The following is a 20,014-nucleotide window of genomic DNA, read 5'->3' on the forward strand; positions in this document are numbered from 1 at the left end:
TGAAGGACATCCAACTTGACGACAGGATGTCAGAAGTGTCAGAAGACACTGAGAAGGACCTTCTTGCAGGAGGTCAAGAAGAGGAGTCGACTGTGGCTCTTGATACCGAGGAGGAAGAAGTCGAAACGGTTTCGGTTTCATCGGTTCCTGCCCCAGAACCAGTTCCCTTGACATCTTCTGCTCTTCCATCTGACGACATAGGGAAGACTCTGTCTTCCATTATGATGTTGGTGCAGCAGATGCAGAAACAGAATACTGAAAAGGAAGCTGCATTGAGGTTGGAAATACGCCAACTTGCAGCATCCCGTGGGTCTCACAAGAGACTCAACGTGAAGGAACGTCCTTCATGTTCGGATGTGAACCCGTGGAGGCATGCGGAGTACATGCCCATGACAACCGGGAAGATTTATATTTCTGAGAAGCTGGGATCAGTCCCCATTGAGGATGTGGAATTCTGGCCCAGCTTGGAGTCTTATCCAGACTGCTTCGTCCGTCTGAAGACGGAGCCAGCATCAAAGGAAGAGACGGAGCCAAAAGAGGTCATAGTTTTTGACCATTCCAAAGCACAGGCTTTGTTGACTAGTACTTTGAAGGAGAGGGGCTTCACTAATTCAAAGGTGCCAGCTCTGAGTAAAAAACATCCTTCCTTTGTTGCTTCATCTACCCGGGCCTTCCCCTTCATGGAAAAAGGGTACAAAGCAGCATTAAAGCCAATAGAAGCTGGGAAACCTTGCCCTACACTCGAGGAGTGTAAACCATTATCCCTAGCTTTACCTATGGACCAGAAGGACTGGAAGGAAGTACATCTTACCTTCCCAGTCGGGAAGTTGGAGGCAGATATTGCTGGACGCCAGTTCGGCAAGGACCTCCCCAAGTTGTCCGAGTTTCTCTTGCGCAGGGAGCAAGAGACTAAAGAAAGGCTTGCCGCCTCTATGTCCCTCCAGACTATCTTGGAGACGATGGCAAGCGATCCTCAGAACCCGGATATGTTTATGGTTGTGGCCAAAACACATCTGGCTACTGTGACGAAAGACCTATATGGCTTCATTAAAGCTAGAAGGGCTTGTAAGGAGTTCGTGTTCGCCTCAGTTGTGGTGAGACACAAACCTAGGAAGCTAATATCGTCCAGTATCTGGGGAAAGGACCTCTTCCCGAGTGAAGTGGTCAAGGAAGTAGTCGACAAGGCTGCCACGGAGAATAGGAACCTTCTCCAGAAGTGGGGCTTGTCACTAAAGAGGAAGTCTTCCCCGGATGAGGGTTCCCAACCAAAACAGAAGACAAAGAGGCCAAGGGTGCCCTCTCGCCCCACCAGACAACAAAAGCAATAACAACTTCCCGCGACCACAGTGTCCCAGGTGGTGGCACAACCTCCAACTACCTACCAGTTGGTACCCCAGCAAGTGGCAACACAGTCACCAGCCTTTACTCCAGCCTTTGAGAGGCAGTCTACTACCTTTCGGCCGAAAGCTAGAGGAACATTTAGAGGTTCCTCTAGACGCCCCTCAAGAGGAAGAGGCAATAGAGGAGGACGTGGTCAAGGAGGCAAGTCCTACAGTCAACAACAGAAATGAAATGCTTCCGGTAGGAGGAAGACTATACTCGTTTCAGGATCGTTGGACCTTCGATCCCTGGGCCCACAGCCTGATCAAGAATGGACTGGGTTGGAGCTGGAACATAACTCCACCATCATTCCCTCAATTCTTTCAACACTCCACCCCCGTTCTGGAAGAATATATCCGAGAACTCTTGAGCAAAAGAGTAATAAAGAGGGCAAAGTCCATCAAATTCCAAGGAAGGCTGTTTTATGTTCCCAAGAAGGACTCAGACAATCTCAGAGTCATTCTGGACTTCTCGCCACTCAACAAGTTCATAGAAAACTACAAGTTCAGGATGGTAACCCTTCAACACATAAGGACCCTGTTGCCCAAAATGTCATACACAGTCTCCATAGACATGGCAGATGCCTATTGGCTTATTCCAATCAATCGCCAACTTTCTTCCTACCTAGGATTCAGGCTACAGAAGAAACAATACGTCTTCAGAGCCATACCCTTCGGGCTAAACATAGCCCCAAGGATCTTCACGAAGCTTGCAAATGCAGTCATTCATCAACTACGCCGAAAAGGTGTTCAGGTAGTGACCTACCTGGACGATTGGCTGGTGTGGGCAGCATCCGAGAAGGAATGCATGCAAGCCTCCAAAGAAAGTGATCCAGTTCCTGGAACATCTGGGATTCAAGATCAACGTCAAAAAGTCTCGAGTATCTCCAGCTCAGAAGTTTCAATGGCTTGGAATACACTGGAACTTACAGTCACACCGCCTCTCCATTCCGTCAAAGAAGAGGAGAGAGATAGTGGGATCTGTCAAGAGACTTCTGAAATCCGTTCGGATATCAAGACACCAACAGGAGAGAGTGCTGGGCTCCCTTCAGTTTGCATCAGTAACAGACCCAGTGCCAAGAGCACAATTAAAGGATGCAACAGGAGTCTGGAGAAGATACGCAGCAAACGCTCAAAGAGATCTAAGAAGACCAAAACCGACTCGACTACGATCACTTCTCAAGCCGTGGTCGGAGGCCAAGCACCTGAGGAAATCAGTACTCTTACAACCACTTCTACCTTCAGTCATCATCCACACAGATGCATTAAAGGAAGGATGGGGAGGTCACTCTCACCAACAGAAAGTCCAAGGGACTTGGTGCAATCTATTCAAGAGCTTCCATATCAACATTCTGGAAGCCATGGCAGTTTTCCTTACACTGAAGAAATTGGCTCCTCGCTGCTCAACCCACATAAGACTGATCCTAGACAGCGAGGTGATAATGAAATGTCTGAATCGGCAAGGTTCGAGATCGCCCCAAATCAACCAAGTGATGTTGGCCATCTTCCGTTTGGCGGAAAAGAAGAGATGGCACTTATCAGCAGTTCACCTCCAAGGGTTCCACAATGTGACGGCGGACGCTTTATCCAGGTTCACGCCGATAAAGTGGTCCCTAGACGCAGAATCAATCTCCTTCATCTTATGTCAAGTCCCAGAACTGCAGATCGACCTCTTCGTGACGAGCGACAACAAGAAACTACCTCATTACATGGCCCCATACGAGGACCCTCTAGCGGAAGCAGTGGACGCGATGTCCCTCGATTGGAACAGATGGTCCAGGATTTACCTGTTCCCTCCATCCAATCTTCTGTTGAAAGTCCTCAACAAGCTGAGATCCTTTCAGGGAACGGCAGCTATAGTGGCTCACAAGTGGCCGAACAGCATCCGGTTCCCTCTAGTATTGGAACTGCGGCTGAGGCTGGTTCCGTTGCCGGACCCAGTTCTGACTCAACAAGTGCAGAAGTCGACTGTCTTCGCTTCATCACAGAAAACCCGAAACCTTCATCTCATGATTTTCTCTCCTTAGCAGTTAAGAAAAGATTCGGGATTTCAAGAGACAGTATAAACTTTTTAGAAGAATATAAGTCTAAATCTACCAGAAGACAATATGAGTCGTCTTGGAAGAAATGGGCTGCGTTTGTCAAGGCAAAGAAACCAAAAGAAATCTCAACAGATTTCTGTTTATCTTTCTTTATTCATCTTCATGAACAAGGTTTAGCAGCCAACATGATACCAACGTGTAAATCTGCCTTGACTGGACCATTACTGTACGCCTTCCAGGTAGACTTCTCTAACGAAATCTTTAACAAGATCCCTAAGGCCTGTGCTAGACTTAGGCCTACAGAACCTCCAAGGCCCATCTCGTGTCCTTGGATAAGGTTCTTCACTTGGCATCAACATTGAACAATGAGAACTGCTCTCTGAAAGATTTGACCCAAAAAGTTATATTCCTATTTGCACCAGCCTCAGGGGCCAGAGTTAGCAAAATAGTGGCCCTTTCTAGAGATGAGGGCCATATTCAGTTCACAGCAAGGGGAGAACTGAATCTTTTTCCTGACCCAACGTTTCTCGCTAAAAACGAGCTACCTACCAAAAGGTGGGGTCCCTGGAGAATCTGCCCTCTGAAGGAAGATGTCTCTCTCTATCTCCAGTGGAGTGCCTAAAGGTCTATCTTCATAGAACTTCAGACTTCGGGGGAGGACAGCTCTTTATAAACATCAGGCTCAAATTTGACTCTAAAACAACTAAGGGCGAAGATCACCTACTTCATTCACAGAGCGGATCCGGACAGTACACCCGCAGGTCACGATCCGAAAAAATTTCTTCGTCTCTGAATTTTTCCAATATGTGGATTTCGAACGTCTTCGCTCGTATACTGGATGGAAGTCATCTAGAGTGTTTTTCAAACACTACGCGAAGCAAGTGCAAGAGAGCAAGAGGTTTGTGGTGGCGGCAGGTAGTGCACTAAAACCTGTCGCTTAATGCTGCGAGGAACATTGAATCAATTGGGACTGTTATGTGCAGGGTGTGCGTGTTGACTCCTTACGGTACAACATGTTAAGTAAAGTGTCACCATGGTGACATTATGGACTGTTCCAAATACAAAAGGTGAAAGAAGCATAAAAAATAACACGTGTGCCGTGTGTCCTTTACACAAGTGTGAACAGACAGTAATGACAGAAATTTAGAATAGAAAATTTACTGAATTTTCATTTTAGTGGCATTATAATTGTTTCTTTTCAGATGAAACAAGTATTTCTGGTATTACCCGTATATTTATGCTTAAATTATTTCACAAACATTTTATATTATACTATAAAATGCAGACTGATTTACATATTTTATTGGTTGTCAATAAAAAACTAATTGAAATTTGCGTCTTATTCGCCCCAAATTCAGATAAAGATGTGTTAGAGCATTATTTATGATCACCCTTTTATTTGCATATTAATAAGAGAACAACTAGAAATTTGTTCCTACAGGTAAACAAACCTTTATGCGTGTACATACCTGGTTTCTACAAAGATAGATACTTGTCTGTCTTTGCATACGACTGACTCAGGATGCTTTGGATGTGATGCTGACTTATACAAACAATTGTTTCTACATGGATACAAACCTGCCTGTCTTTGCATACAGTTAGCTCTGTATGCCCGGGGAGGTGTCAGTGGTTCATAAATACATTTGTTCGTTTTCAAATACAAACTCTAATTGGGAAGGAATACGATGAGACTGGTATACCCGTTTGGTTGCTAGGTTATTCATATGAAATATGCAATCCTCGAGATTTTTTCCAGAGTCTGGCATGACTTCCCTGTAGGGGGCAGGAAGCACTAACATGGTTCATGATTATTAGAAATGACGTATAACGGTAACATCATATGTCTCTAGGTCTAAGTGACCAAGGAAATTCTGTTTTGAGGTTAAGGCACAAATCCACAGATACTTTAATGCTCTGGTAAACTTCCATCAGGACGACATGGCCTGAGCCCAAAAAACAAAAATCTATTTTTGGGTGAGATAGTTATGTCGTCCTGATGGACCCGCCCTCCTTTTTATAAAAAAGGGCTGAAAGGATCCCTCCCAAAAGTACTGTATCTGTAGCACCTCGCTAACGCTACAAGGAATAAAGATGGCGGCGATGATTACGTCATCTAGATACTCAAAACAGTAATGGAGGAGCGGTACCTTATTAACGGCTCCCCTTCGTTTTCTTGCCACTTTTCTCCCTCGAAGCGTAAACGCTATTCGGGGTGAAGATAGCTATGTGGCGTGTCAAGAATACGTCCTCTGATATTATGCGATATCCCTAAAATGAAAAGTTAGGGATATTCGCGCCAGGAGTTAGAATTCTGCAGACCATAAAGTAAAATTCTCTGGGTATATCACTGTGGTCAAATATACCCTAGGAAGCTACTTTAAAGGAACTTCCATCAGGACGACATAGCTATCTCACCCAAAAATAGATTTTTCGCTTCTACCAAAATCCGTTTTATACTGATTTTAGTATAAAATGTGTTATGTACATTATGCTAACCCAATGTACCAAGCAGTTAAAGGGACATCAGTTGCATCATGCTTCTGATTCACTGCATACAACTTCATAGGTAAATGATTACTGGTGTTGTACCAATACTTTTTTATTTTTTATTTTTACTGTGATCATGTATTAATTATGTATTAGCGCTATTGTTATATTAACTACTGTACAGTAGTGTTTACGAAATACTGTACTTCACAGTAGTAATATACATATAGGCTATGTGTAAGGTGAGTTTGAACGGTGCAAGTTGGCCTGCCGAAAACAGCAACTCTTACAAGTGTTACGTTAACTAATTAAGTTGTACAGTACTGTAGTGATAGTACTGTACTGTATATACATCAAAGTAATATATATTACAGTATGAGCGAGTGTTATATTAGATAGGAACAAGAGAGTTTTGTTGTTACGGTACATTATTTACATTTAAGTGAGACTTGTGTTATGTGTACAGTAGACTTATCCTGTATGTAGTACATGAGAGTGCATGTACTGTACACTTAATGAAATGTGTTAATTCATTAACACAATACTTATACTGTACTCTGATAGAAACCAAGTAAAAACATCATTAGGCAGTACAGTGAGTTACTTAGTGTGTTAATCGACTGCACACAGGCAATGGGCAATGAGTTGTTAGGTTAGTAGATAACCAACTCTATGACGGCCAGTATTCAGGAATTTTCCCTTTTCGTGGTCACCTCTGTTACCTAACCACCTCGAATAAGGAGAGCCGACTGTATTCCTCAAGAGACGAAGAATGATGGCGAGAAGCATTCCATGAATGCCTAGCAGATGGCGATGGAGAATCCTTCTTAGATTGCGAAGGACAACGCTTGTGCATATTCGACCGAATCAGGGATGAGTGCCTAGAATGCAGGGGGAAACCATAGAGGGACGAGAAGGTGAAACGCGACTAACGCATGAGGGAGATGTACAATTTGATTGTGGAAAAGCAGTGTACTTGGAATGCGAAAGTGAGACATAATAAGGTTCCGTTGGCGAGGCTCGCTGGGAGTGTGGTGGTGAGGATCGATGTCATGAGGGCAATGACAAGGCACAAATGTCTTGCGATGGCGAGGATGTGTTAGCTTTGCGAAAGCAATGGCTAGAAGAAGAGCTCGAACGAGATGATCTGTGAACCTTCTATGGCCTAACTGGAGACGACTTCATCTATGTTGGTAACTGATTGCAGTATATCTAAAACTCTCCATTCAGTAGACAGCTATAGTTGCTCATCTGAATGTAAAAAATTCAACTGAAATAATAACCAAAATGGTTGTAGTAGCTATAGTTGCTCATCTGAATGTAAAAAATTTAACTGAAATAATAACCAACACGGTTGGCGTTTGCAGCCAATTCCTGTATCACTTGTCAGAATAGAGGAGAAAGGCCATAATGTTTATTTCCAAGTGAAGCACGCCACGGTAGAGTAAAATCCATTTGAGGGACGCGATATAAATTATAGGTAATTATGATACATGTACCGATTGCCAGAACAGTAGACCAGTTGAGAGACATAAGGAAAATCATAGTCAATCATGACACTAACTTCATGCCACTTACATGCACTATGTATTTTTCTAATAGGTTACCTTATCTTCATTACTCATTTCTAACAACTACAGCTCTTTTATTGGTGTTTCCCCACCCAAAACCAGGGTTTCTCACTAGGATAACTGATTGTTGTTTTACATACGAGGGTAGGTTATAATAATAACAATATGCATGGTCAAAATAGTTAAAACAAGATAACGAGTACGAAAATTATATGGTCCATGTATTTAGCTAAAAATTAAAGTATCATACAATAATCACTTGGACTTGCTGTATTCATGATTAACTTACCAGCGTTGTTTTTGCTTCAGCAAGAAAATTACAAAACTTTGACATCTTTATCACGACTTGGGAGAAGTTCAACTTTCTTAAGAGAAGACTTATCATCCAAGTACTGGCTGGCGGAAGGATGCTATCTTGACTTTTACTCCTCCTGTCAACAAAACAGATATGACATAAGACATAGATACATATATTGTAGATTACCGTTTCACACTTTCATGATTTTCGAAAAGGTCTTTTAAATCCAATTCTTTCCAAATGTCTTCACATTTATTATGCAATTTTGCAAAGGAAGTTGAAGAAATTCGGCTCAATAGAATATTCAATGCCATAAATTTCTGTTGCTCTTTAAACATAACATCCGTTTACTTGTTTATTTTTAGTTTATTTTTTATACTATTATGTTTTTTAGTAATGTATATATCACTTTATATATATATATATATATATATATATATATATATATATATATATATATATATATATAATGATAAATTTTGCACATTTAGACGTGTTTTTCATGTTCAAATAAGCCACATATATTTTTTTTTATACATTAATGTCTGGATTCTCTTCACGACCTCAGGATCAGAGCCCCAGGCGAAATCACACAAAGACAAGAGCTTATTTGATATATATATATATATATATATATATATATATATATATATATATATATATATATATATATATATATATATATATATATATGTGTGTGTGTGTGTGTATATATAACGTGAGAAGCAAAAGTACATCATGGCTGGTTGCCCCCAATGTGAATCTGCGAGGGTAGACTTTAAAAGGTAGATAGGATGCGAATGTATAAGGTTCTACCACAAGATGTATGTGTTTATAGAGGCAAATATCAGTGATGAAGACCTAGGAAACTTGAATTGACTCCTTCTGTATGGAGAGTTCCATTCAAACAGAGGGCTCAAGTCGTATCAACACATCAGTCGTTGAGGGCATTTTTCTGAACCCACACTGAATAGGTGATAAAATACACTTCTTTTCAAGGTACTATCTCAGTCTTGCATTGACCATCTTCTCCATGATTTTACATAAACAAGATGTCAAAGCAATCGGTCGATAGTTTGCTGATAAAAAACTTGTCCTTACCCGGTTTTAAAAAGGCTAAAATGATGGCCAATCATCTAATGTCCTCCCATCGAAATCAAGAAGGCAGTTAAAGCCCTTGCAATTGAAAGGTCAATGCATGACAAGGTACCTGTCTAAACATGGAAGTGTGTGGGCTCTACTGTATCAAGGAGTCCGACATCCTCGTTTTCCCCAATTGATGATATAATATTGCCCCTGGTGTTTGGTAAAATATCACCCCGCAACGGATGTTTACCATTCAAATCTTCAAGTAAAAGAAAAGGTTGAGGGAGCTGTTGAATCACCTCTACTAAATTATCATACGATATGTTATCATTTGGAGGCAAGTACAGAAAGCAGATTGTATATTTTCTCCCTATATGAATTTGTACAACCACTGCCTGCAGAGGTGTATCAATAGATAAGGGTATTTGGGGAACATCTCGACGAACGTATATGAGACTTCCGCCATGGCTCCCTACTCGGTGATCATATGGTGTCCCATAGCTAATATCAAGGTCTATAGAATGGCTAATATATTCGCGAGGACAAGGGGTAATAGCATCCAGCTTGCTCTCCTATAGACATATAATTATGGGGGAATACTCGTGAATTAAAAGCTTAAGTTCTTCATATTTGGCCCTTAAACCAGGACAATTCCATTGCCAAATGGAGGAAAAAACTATGCTTTATTTCTTGGAAGAACTTTTGGATGAAGTCTTCCCATTAGTAATTTTTTATCTAACACTATTTCCGATGGTGTTATTAGAGAGGGTCTTGATAAATTGGGTTTTGTGTTTATTATTTTCATTTTGTCCTTTTGATCTAATTGTTGAGGGGGATGGTGTACCTCAACTTGAATTTCTGATTTATTTAAATTGTCTTCTGGTTGATCAAAAACATCAACAGACAAAACATCATATCTATTTGATGTCATAACACTAATATTTCTAGAGGAAAGGGGTGAGAGAGATGGAGGTCTCTCTCTTTTACGATTAAAAGGTCGAACTCTAATCCTTTCATTTTCTATGTCTATGTGGAAAAGTACATCAGCATCCTGGAAAGTAAGGGTAATCATTGATGTTCCAGGTACTTTATGTACTTTCCACACTGATAGTAGACACAGAGCCAATATCTCCTCTTCCGTAAATTCATATAGATCCCTAATGAAAACCACTCACCTTCCATAGCTAAAGTTTAGATGGGGTTTGATGTCCAATTTGATATCATCATTTTCTGTCCTTAAATTGGACAATAAAACAGACTGTGTATGACTTAGCCTTTATCAAGTAACCTTTCTTACCGAATCGAGACCTATATCCAGGTGCGATCGTTCCTACCTTCCTCTGAAGAAATTTGAAGATCTTAATATAATTTTTTGTACCTCCTGTAGATTGAGCAAGAAGCCATATTAGTGGTTTTGGCTTTCTTTGGGATGGCATAACTATTTCTATGTCTTTATCAATCCAGTCTGCTGGTTTGTAGACATCCAAATCTTTAGGTAGCCTACCCCATCACACAGAGCACCCTTAATATTCATATTACCTACTTTAATATTAATGTCACGGCTTGCATTGAATGCTTCTTCATGACAATTAAATGATAACCAAGAATCCCATTTATCATCTTGAAGTTTCATTCTTGTTTCTTTTATTAATCCTTAGCATTCAAATATTTTATGTAGCACCTCATAAATAGATGGGATTTGGGTATCATGCAGGATTTTCAATTTTCCTGTGTTGCCCAAATTACCCTTTTTTCGAATGTTCAAAGAATAGTCTTTTTAGTTTCTAAGTCGTCAACGGAATTTTCTTTAAGCGGATTGCCAGAGATCGTCAACAGTGCCGGGGGCGAGTCAGCATATCCAGGAGAGGGAGGGGGGGGGGGGGGGGGGTTTGTTGTCAGCAGAATCCATGAGAAAAAAATAAAAGGATAATGTGAGATTTAAAATTGTTTGGTTCACCAGCTTGAGAAAATTAAGGCATCACTTGTTGGAAAGGAAATTTACACTCTCCAGTATCGGCACAATGAGAGTATACTTCCCAGATGGTCCACTCCATACCCTACCCGAAGGATAGCACCACAACAGATATAGAGACACGTGTAAGCTGAACCCGCCTGTAAGGACAGAGACCAAAAACTATGGAATCATCCTCCCCTGGATTCCGAAGACCCAACACTTGAGAATAGTTCCGCCAAAAAGGTCCAAACTATCTTCGGGATGGCTGAGACCATCCAATACTCTCACATACAGCTTTGAGCGCAAACACTTCCCAACCGTGACACCTCCTCCCGTTCATCAAAGTAGGCACCAATAACGGATGTAGAAACATCCACGCCATTAAAAAGAAAAAGGGACATACATATATATGTACATATATACACATATCATCATCATCATCATCTCCTCCTACGCCTATTGAGGCAAAGGGCCTCGGTTAGATTTCCCCAGTCGTCTCTGTCTTGAGCTTTTAATTCAATACTTCTCCATTCCTCATCAATTACTTCGCGCTTTATAGTCCTAAGCCATGTAGGCCTGTGTCTTCCATTTCTTCTAGTGCCTTGTGAAGCCCAGTTAAACGTTTGGTAACTAATCTCTCTTGGGGAGTGCGAAGAGCATGCCTAAACCATCTCCATCTACCCCTCATCATGATCTCATCCACATATGGCACTCGAGTAATCTCTCTTATAGTTTCATTTCTAATTCTGTCCTGCCATTTAACTCCCAATGTCCTTCTGGGTGCTTTATTCTCAAATCTACTAAATCTATTGGAGATTGTTTCATTGTCATGCCATGACTCATGTCCATAGAGTAACACTGATCTCACTAAACTGATATATAGTCTGATTTTTATATGAAATTTATGGCGATTTGATTTCCAAATTTTACTTAACCTAGCCATTGTCTGATTTGCTTTTTTCAATCTTTCACTTAACTCTAATTCTAAAGACCCTGTATTGGAGATCACTGTTCCTAAATACTTAAATGATTCTACTTCATTGATCCTTTCTCCTTCCAGTGATATTTCATCTTCCATTGCATACTCCGTTCTCATCAGCTCTGTCTTTCTTCTATTTATCTTCAGCCCTACCACGTGTGATATTTCATGCATTCTGGCAAGCAAGTATTGCAAATCCTGTGGTGTTCTGCTCAGAAGGACAGCATCATCAGCATACTCTAGGTCTGCTAAATTCCTATCACCAATCCAGTCCAATCCTTCTCCACCATCTCTGACTGTTCTACACATTACAAAGTCCGTGAGGAGGATAAACAACATAGGTGACAACACATTCCCTTGGAGTACTCCGCTGTTCACTGGAAACTCACTTGATAAGACACATATACATATGGGAAATTTTACTCATAGAGTTGGGACAGCAACACGAAAGAAAGTTTATAAAATTAAGAGAAGGTCGAAGTAATATTAAGGGGAAGAAAAGATGAGAGACAGAAATTTAGATTCGAACTGGGGGAGCAATTTCCCCAAGTTCAAGAGCCCTCTTGCCTGTCACCAAGTTTCAGCACGGGAATGATATGCCGTGCTGAAGCTCAATGACTTCATCAAGGCATTCTCTCATTAAGAGGGAAGCTAAGAGAGAATACTAATCATGGATACTAAGGATGTCATAAACTGTGGCTATGTAAATATGCAATCTGTTGGTAATAAAACTATTCAAATTCAAGAATTGATGAATAAGAAATATTTGGACATACTAGCCTTACCTGAAACATGATTAAATAACTTTGACAGAGCCAAGATCGCTACACCCCCCTCCCACCTTTCATATTCCGAGAGAAAGGGCAGGTCTGCTGGGGGCGTAGGTCTCTTCATTCATAAAGGTTACTCAAATCTCAAGATGTTAAAAAGAACTAGTGTAACAAGCTTTGAATATACAGATATAAACTGTATGCACAAAAAAAAAAAAATATATAAATTGTATCAGTTTACAAACCTCCAAGAACAAATACTAGTATCTTCTTTGAAGAATTCAGTGCATTCATTGAGATGATTATCAGGGAAAAATGAATCAGCTATTTGTGGAGACTTCAATCTTTGGATGGATGACGCATCAAATCTTGATGCCTCAGCATTTGGTGAGTTATTGGAATCATATCAATTGAAGAATAATGATGACCGTGCAACTACTTTGACTGGGCATACGTTGGACCTAGTTTTAGGTGATGTAATGAATAGCCTACATGTAGAAGAAAAATACACTATCTCTCCAGTGCACAAACTTATTGCGTTTAGACTAGATGTACAGAAACACACAGTGGTAAAGCAAATAAACTTTAGCCATAAATCAAGCTTCTCTCCTTTTGTATTTATTGAAGCAGTTACAAAGAAAATAAATGATGCTATCAGCATTCCCTACGATCATGATAACCAACGTTTGTTGGGTTCTGACTCTATGAGTAAAATTGTGTGTTGACTGCCTTATGACCCTATATAATAGGGTGAGTAAAAGTGAATATGATACCATGTGTCTACTGATGGAAAAGTCTCCTTGGTTTGATGGAGATACTTCAGAGAAAGAGAGGGAAAAGACGTAATGAAAGAAAATGGAATCGGTTAAAAACTGAAAAGTACATGGTAGAATACAAAACTGCAATGCGCCAATGTACCGTAATTACTTTCCAAGAAGGAAAAATTGAACGAATATTATAAGAGAAAGATCAGCGAAGCAGCAACAGACATAAATATGTTATATCGTCTCCTAAATGGTATAATGGGAAATATAAATGAATGAAGGGTACCAGAGAGGTACAATGATCAGGAACTAGCAAATAGTTTCCTAGTATTCTTTAGAAACTAAAATAGAAATATAACTAGGTCATTTGCAAATATTCAATCTCAGAGTAATGCTACACCAGATACACAGATAGAATTAACGAAATTCTGTAATATAACACAAGACAATGTCACCAGGAATATCAAGCGAACAAATAAACCAAACTGTGCGATCGATCTAATGCCAATATCTGAGGTAACTGGAGAAGGAAACTTTTCTAGTCTAGCTATTATAATTATGAGAATAGTGAATACAAGCATCGATGAGTGTAATTTTCCAAAATCTGAGCAAATGGCTATAGTTACACCGGTTCTGAAAAGTGCTCTAGAGTAGATTATCAGGAATTAATCTCATACTGTATAGACCTATTTCGAATCTATCCTTTATTTCAAAAGTGCTAGAATACGTAATTCTTGAACAGCTAATTAGTAATTTATGAGGAATAGAAGCTTTGCCAGATCCAGTCTGCTTACAGAAAATTATACTCTACTCTATTGTAAATGATATGTTGGAAATGATGGATGAAAATAAATGTGGTATTTTAATATTAATCTATCTTAGTGCTGCGTTTGGCACAGTTGTGCGCGAACTGCTAGTAAATGATCTATGGTCCATCGGTATAGAAGATCAAGCTTTCGAATACCTAAAAGACTACTTGGTTGGTAGAAATTACTGTGTACAAATTGGAAACTCTTATTCATCATATGAACCTTTGAACAGACGGGTAACTCAGGGGTGTGTACTGGGTCAAATCTTATTCTGTATCTATACTATTGGTCTATCGAAAATACTACAAAGGCATAGTGTGAAGTTCATACTATTTGCAGATGATACACAATTTTATTCCTCCGTAAATGATATAGACAACACTACAGAAACTCTAAACCGTATTCTTGCTAGTGTTAGGGAATGGATGACAATCAAACAACTTAAATTAAATGAAATTAAAACTGAGTTTATGGTGGTGGGAAAGAAATGCAGCGTTAGAAACTTGGGTGATATTCAAATAAACAATAAATAACAACTCTTCCCCGATATCTAGTAAAGTTCGTGATCTAGGCGTAACTCTTGACTGTAACTTGTCTTTCAATGCCCAAATAAATAATGAGGTAAAACTGCAAGTTATCATCTTAAAAAACATTACTTTTGTAAAGAAGTACTTGGATGGACATTCTGTAAAGAAACTTGTGATAAACTGTGCTATTACCAGGATTGACTACTGCAACTCCATCAACTACAATTTACCATAAGTAGAACTTAGGAAAAAAAAAAATAAACAGAGGAGCATACTGATAAAAGGTGTCCCAACTCCAGAAAGGATTACTCCTATACTAATGATTTACACTGGCTGCCTATTAAAGCGAGAATTGCGTTTAAAATATGTACAATAACCTTCCATTTATCAGAACCGGACGTCCAAAATATGTAAGAGAATTGCTACATATTGTGCAGCCAACAAATCGTGTTGATACGAGAATAGTTACGGATGGTTTCAAATCATTTGAACCTAGATATATGTCTACTATAGACTCTAGAGCCTTTAAATATGCGGCTTTGAGGTATACAATAAGCTCACACGAGACATCCGAAAGATTGAAGATATTAAGTAAAGGAAATTGAAGACTCTCTTATTCCGTGAGTGCTTCGATAGTGACGGTTTAACAATAAACGAGCAGTATGCGGTGTGAAATGTTGAATGCTTTCAAACAAACATGACTAAATGACAGTATAGGTCCTGTAGAGAGTATGGTTCCCTTGCTGTATAGGACTAGAAAAACAGCCCTTAAAGTAAAATAAAGCAAAACACAGTAAAGTATATATATATATATATATATATATATATATATATATATATATATATATATATATATATATATATATATATATATATATATATATATATATATATAATCAACAGTTCTGTGCATTGTAAGTCAAGGTCAAATAATGAAATGTATAAAAAACAAAGACGTTATATTTTACAAATCCAAAAATACAAAAACCTAATTATCAGGAGGTTCATTTCCATATCTTCTTTTTTTCTTAGCAACTCTTTTTGAAAATTTTGTTTTTCTTGCTTCAAAAGCAGATTTTGTTTTTCAATCAAAGCACTCCCTTATTCTGTGTCAACAAGACTATGAAATGCTGTTTGTTTTATTGCACTTGTTTAGCGGTAGGTGGTTCCAAGTCCTGTGACGTAGAATCCGTTGGGATTTCTTATTCTGCACTTTCGGAATGAATGAAAACATATATCAATTATTGTTACATAACACACATACTTATAGTAATTGAGGGAACCCAAAATCATTAATTTTCTTATTAATTATATCTCTTTCAATCTAACCACAACACTTAGTAATAAGTCCGAAGTTGAACATATATATATACACAGCAATGGATGATTAAATCCATAAGATTTTGATAGCTGCTGAAAGATAGAGCTTGATATTTCGTAACAACAATACTATATTAATAATATGATTATATTCAAAGGGTAATCATTAAGCATTAGCTAGAAAAGGCACATACACATACTGTATAAACTAAATACTCATATATATATATATATATATATATATATATATATATATATATATATATATATATATATATATATATATATGTATATATATATATATATATATATATATATATATATATATATATACACACACACACCAGTGTACACGACCGGTTACAAAAGACTGCTAAATATTTAGATGGATATGCACACACACGCACCCTTTCTCAACAGAGTATGACTACTCTATCCTCCTACCTGAAAGATGGGGAGAGCTGTGACAGGATATATATATATATATATATATATATATATATATATATATATATATATATATATATATATATATATAGAGAGAGAGAGAGAGAGAGAGAGAGAGAGAGAGAGAGAGAGAGAGAGAGAGAGACCTAGTCTTTACTATAAAGAGGATTGTACCGCACGTGTCTCAGACACTCTCGTACAATGTAATGGTATTTCTGCTTTTATATTATACTGTATATCGATATCGCTCTTCCTTCCAGACACGTAAGCCAGTGTATTATAGACAATATGTTGATGACACTTTTGTGTTATTAAAAAAACAATGGGATAGCGATTTTTTTTAAAACCATATTAATAATCAACACCAAAGCATAAAGTTCACTGTGGAAAAGGAAAACAACTCTACTCTTTTAGATATCAATGTAAGCAGAGACAATGGTGAATTTACATCTGTGTATCGGAAAAAAAACTTACACTGGACTTATCAAGAATTTTTATTGTTCATGCTTTATGAATTTTAAACCAAACGCCATATACACACTGGTTTATAGGGCTCTGCGTTATTCCTCGAGTTAGTCCCTCTTTCATAACGAAATTTTGTTTTAGTAAACTTTTTTTTTTCGCAAAACTCTTGCCCTGGAAGCATGGTTTACAAAGTGATTAACAAGTTCCTCTCATGATATTTCTCTACTCCGATACCATCTTATAATGTAAAAAAAGAAAAATGTATTTGTTACAATTCCTTACATATCAGACAACAAGTTTTCCACCAAATTTAAACAAATTATAGAACAAGAATTCGGTTGCCTCATTATCCAATGAATCGCAAGCAATCCTCTCAAGATTGGTGTATTTTTTAGCTACAAGGGCAAACTGCAGACCTTCATGAGATCCAACATCATTTATAAATTTAAGTGGCCGGGATGTCCCAGTATCTATGTTGGATCTTGGCGTAGGTTGTTGTAGATGAGAGACTGTAGCCATATGAGATACCGTTTTAGAACTAGTCAGAGACTGGGTAATTCAGAATTCTCTAATATAAGAAATCATGCCTCCATATGCAAAATCGAGGTAAATAAGAAAAAAAATCAATCATTGGTGGAACAAGCCATAGTGATTTTCTAAGTCCCATTGTTCTATCTTTGAACTCTAACGCCTGCGCTTCTCTTTACTTAGGATAACTGAAGTCTTAGGTGGGTGCCATTTTTGTGCCATTCGTTCTTCTCCTCTTTTGGATGGTTTAGTAAACACTGGATCGCTTGTGATTTTATTAACCATATTCTTTTTTAAATTCAATAATGTTTAATCTGTTTTAATATTCTTTTACTTTGTTTTGAAAATTATGGTGTAAATTTTAATAACTTTATATTTGTAATTTTTAAAGTTTGAGGATGAATATAGAAAAGTTCGAAACGTTTCAAAATGATGGTTTATGGACACTGCTGCACACCATACAGTATCTTCACTTGTAATTTTTATATATATATATACATATATATATATATATATATATATATATATATATATATATATATATATATATATACACACACATATATATATATATATATATATATATATATATATATATATATATATACATATGTATATATATACATATATATACATATATATATATATATATATATATATATATATATATATATATACACACACATTGTGTGTATGTGTTTATTTGTACATGTATATATATATATATATATATATATATATATATATATATATATGTGTGTGTGTGTGTGTAAATCTTTTGACTTTTTATTAACTTGATTTTAATGTAGGAAGCTTCACACCACACAATAATTCAATCTTTCTATAATGAAACAACCTCGTATGGAGATAGGTTCACTTACGGCAAAAGTTGTAGTAAACAAAAGGAAAATACTAACTCGCAAGCAACTAGCTAGCAAAGTTGTTAGCGAGGTTTTACGAGTACCAATCTAATTGACTGCTACGTCGTTGGATACTAATGACTTAACAGCCTGCTAAGCCTAGTTGCCAACTATTTTATGTATCGTTTTATGAATTTGGGTCCAGGTCCCGATATCTAGTCGAGTTCGTGACCTAGATTTATCACTTGACTGTAATTTGTGTCTCACTGCTCAAATAAATGATATAGCAAGAATCGCTGGATATCACATTAGAGACATTGCTTTCGTAAAGAGGTGTTTAGATGAATATTTTGTAAACAAACTTGTGATTAACTATATCATTACCAAGATTGACTACTGTAACTGCATCTATTACCTAAAGAGCAACTTGAAAATTACAAAACATAATAAATAGAGGAGCAAGATTGGTGTCCCATCCCGAGAAAGTATTACTCCTATACTAACCGAATTACATTGGCTGCCCATTAAAGCTAGAATAGAGTTTAGGATATGTGCAGTGATTCATCATTTAATCAGAACCGGACGTCCAAAATATCAAAGAGAATTGCTACTCATCGTGCAGCCAACAAATCGTGTCGACGCGAGAATAGCTATAGATGGTTTCAAGTTATTTGCACCAAGATGTACCCTCTGCCTTAGGTTTTAGAGCTTTTAAATATTCGGTCCAAGACCATAACAAGCTTCCACTGGACATCTGAAAGACTTAAGATATTAAGCCTTTCAAAAAGAAGCTGAAGATTTTCTTATTCTTAAGTGCTTCGAATACGCTGTGATACTCGGAATACTTAAGAATGTATAGGCTACGACAAAAAGATCTTGTAGGTCCTGTGGTGCGTAGGGTTTCCTTGTGTGATAAGACCCGAAAAACATCTCTTTAAAACAAGTAAAGTATTATCCTTTTGAATTTTGAAGATAGATTTTAGAACGGACTCGACTCACATTTATTTTTTTTTGTCTGACAGGTATCGAAAGTTTTCAATAACGACTCAAAATCGTCGAAATATCTCGCAAAAAGGACAGGTTTTAATTTAGGATTTTTCTCCAAAGACTGCATTTTCTAGATGACACAAAGTAGTTGCCGAATCCTATATATGCCGATGTAGAGCAAGTTTCTTATAATTCTATTAGTAAAATTTAGAGGGTTATAAACATTGAGTTATATACATTGTTCATAATTTATTCTTAATATGTTTTATGTTCATTTGAGTTATATACATTGTTCATCATTTATTCTAAATATGTTTTATGTTCATTTCAGATTGAACATGGTCATTTACTGGCCCACCCCAAGAATCCTCGTTTGTGGCAATAGGTTTCCAGCTTCCACTCCTTCACTGTCTCCAGCCGGCAGCCACAAAACTCCTTGGTAAGTCACGTTTTGGGAGAGGGGGTGAGCCAGAGGTGCACAGGTTCACTGACCAGGAGGTCAGTAGGCCCGGGCGGCTTCTAGGCAGTTTTTAAAGGACTGGGGAGTCCATCACCGCCTTTCCTCTGTGGCCTTCCCACATAGTAATTGCAGAGCTGAAATAGGCGTCAAAACTGTCAAGCGTCTTATAGCGGACAACACGGGCAGTAACGGTGATCTCAACACTGATGAATTCCAACGTGCGATGCTCCAATACACGAGCACACCTGACAGAGATACCAAGTTATCTCCTGCAATATGTG

General features: G+C 38.0%; 1 protein-coding gene across 2 annotated transcripts in view; it reads right to left on the reverse strand.

Annotated features, from left to right (window-relative positions):
• The window catches only part of pn (exopolyphosphatase prune), a 135,655-nt gene extending 127,731 nt beyond the window's left edge, over positions 1–7,924 (reverse strand). Inside the window, exon 1 of one of the 2 annotated variants that reach the window (XM_068380599.1) lies at positions 7,769–7,924. In XM_068380599.1, coding sequence (XP_068236700.1) covers positions 7,769–7,864 — 96 coding nt within the window. In that variant the 5' untranslated portion in view covers positions 7,865–7,924. The remainder of the gene's footprint in view (positions 1–7,768) is intronic. The other variant, XM_068380609.1, reaches the window with a different exon arrangement.
• Between the last annotated feature and the right edge of the window lie 12,090 nt (positions 7,925–20,014).

Source organism: Palaemon carinicauda, chromosome 1 (assembly GCF_036898095.1).
Source record: "Palaemon carinicauda isolate YSFRI2023 chromosome 1, ASM3689809v2, whole genome shotgun sequence".
NCBI classification, from domain to species: domain Eukaryota; kingdom Metazoa; phylum Arthropoda; class Malacostraca; order Decapoda; family Palaemonidae; genus Palaemon; species Palaemon carinicauda.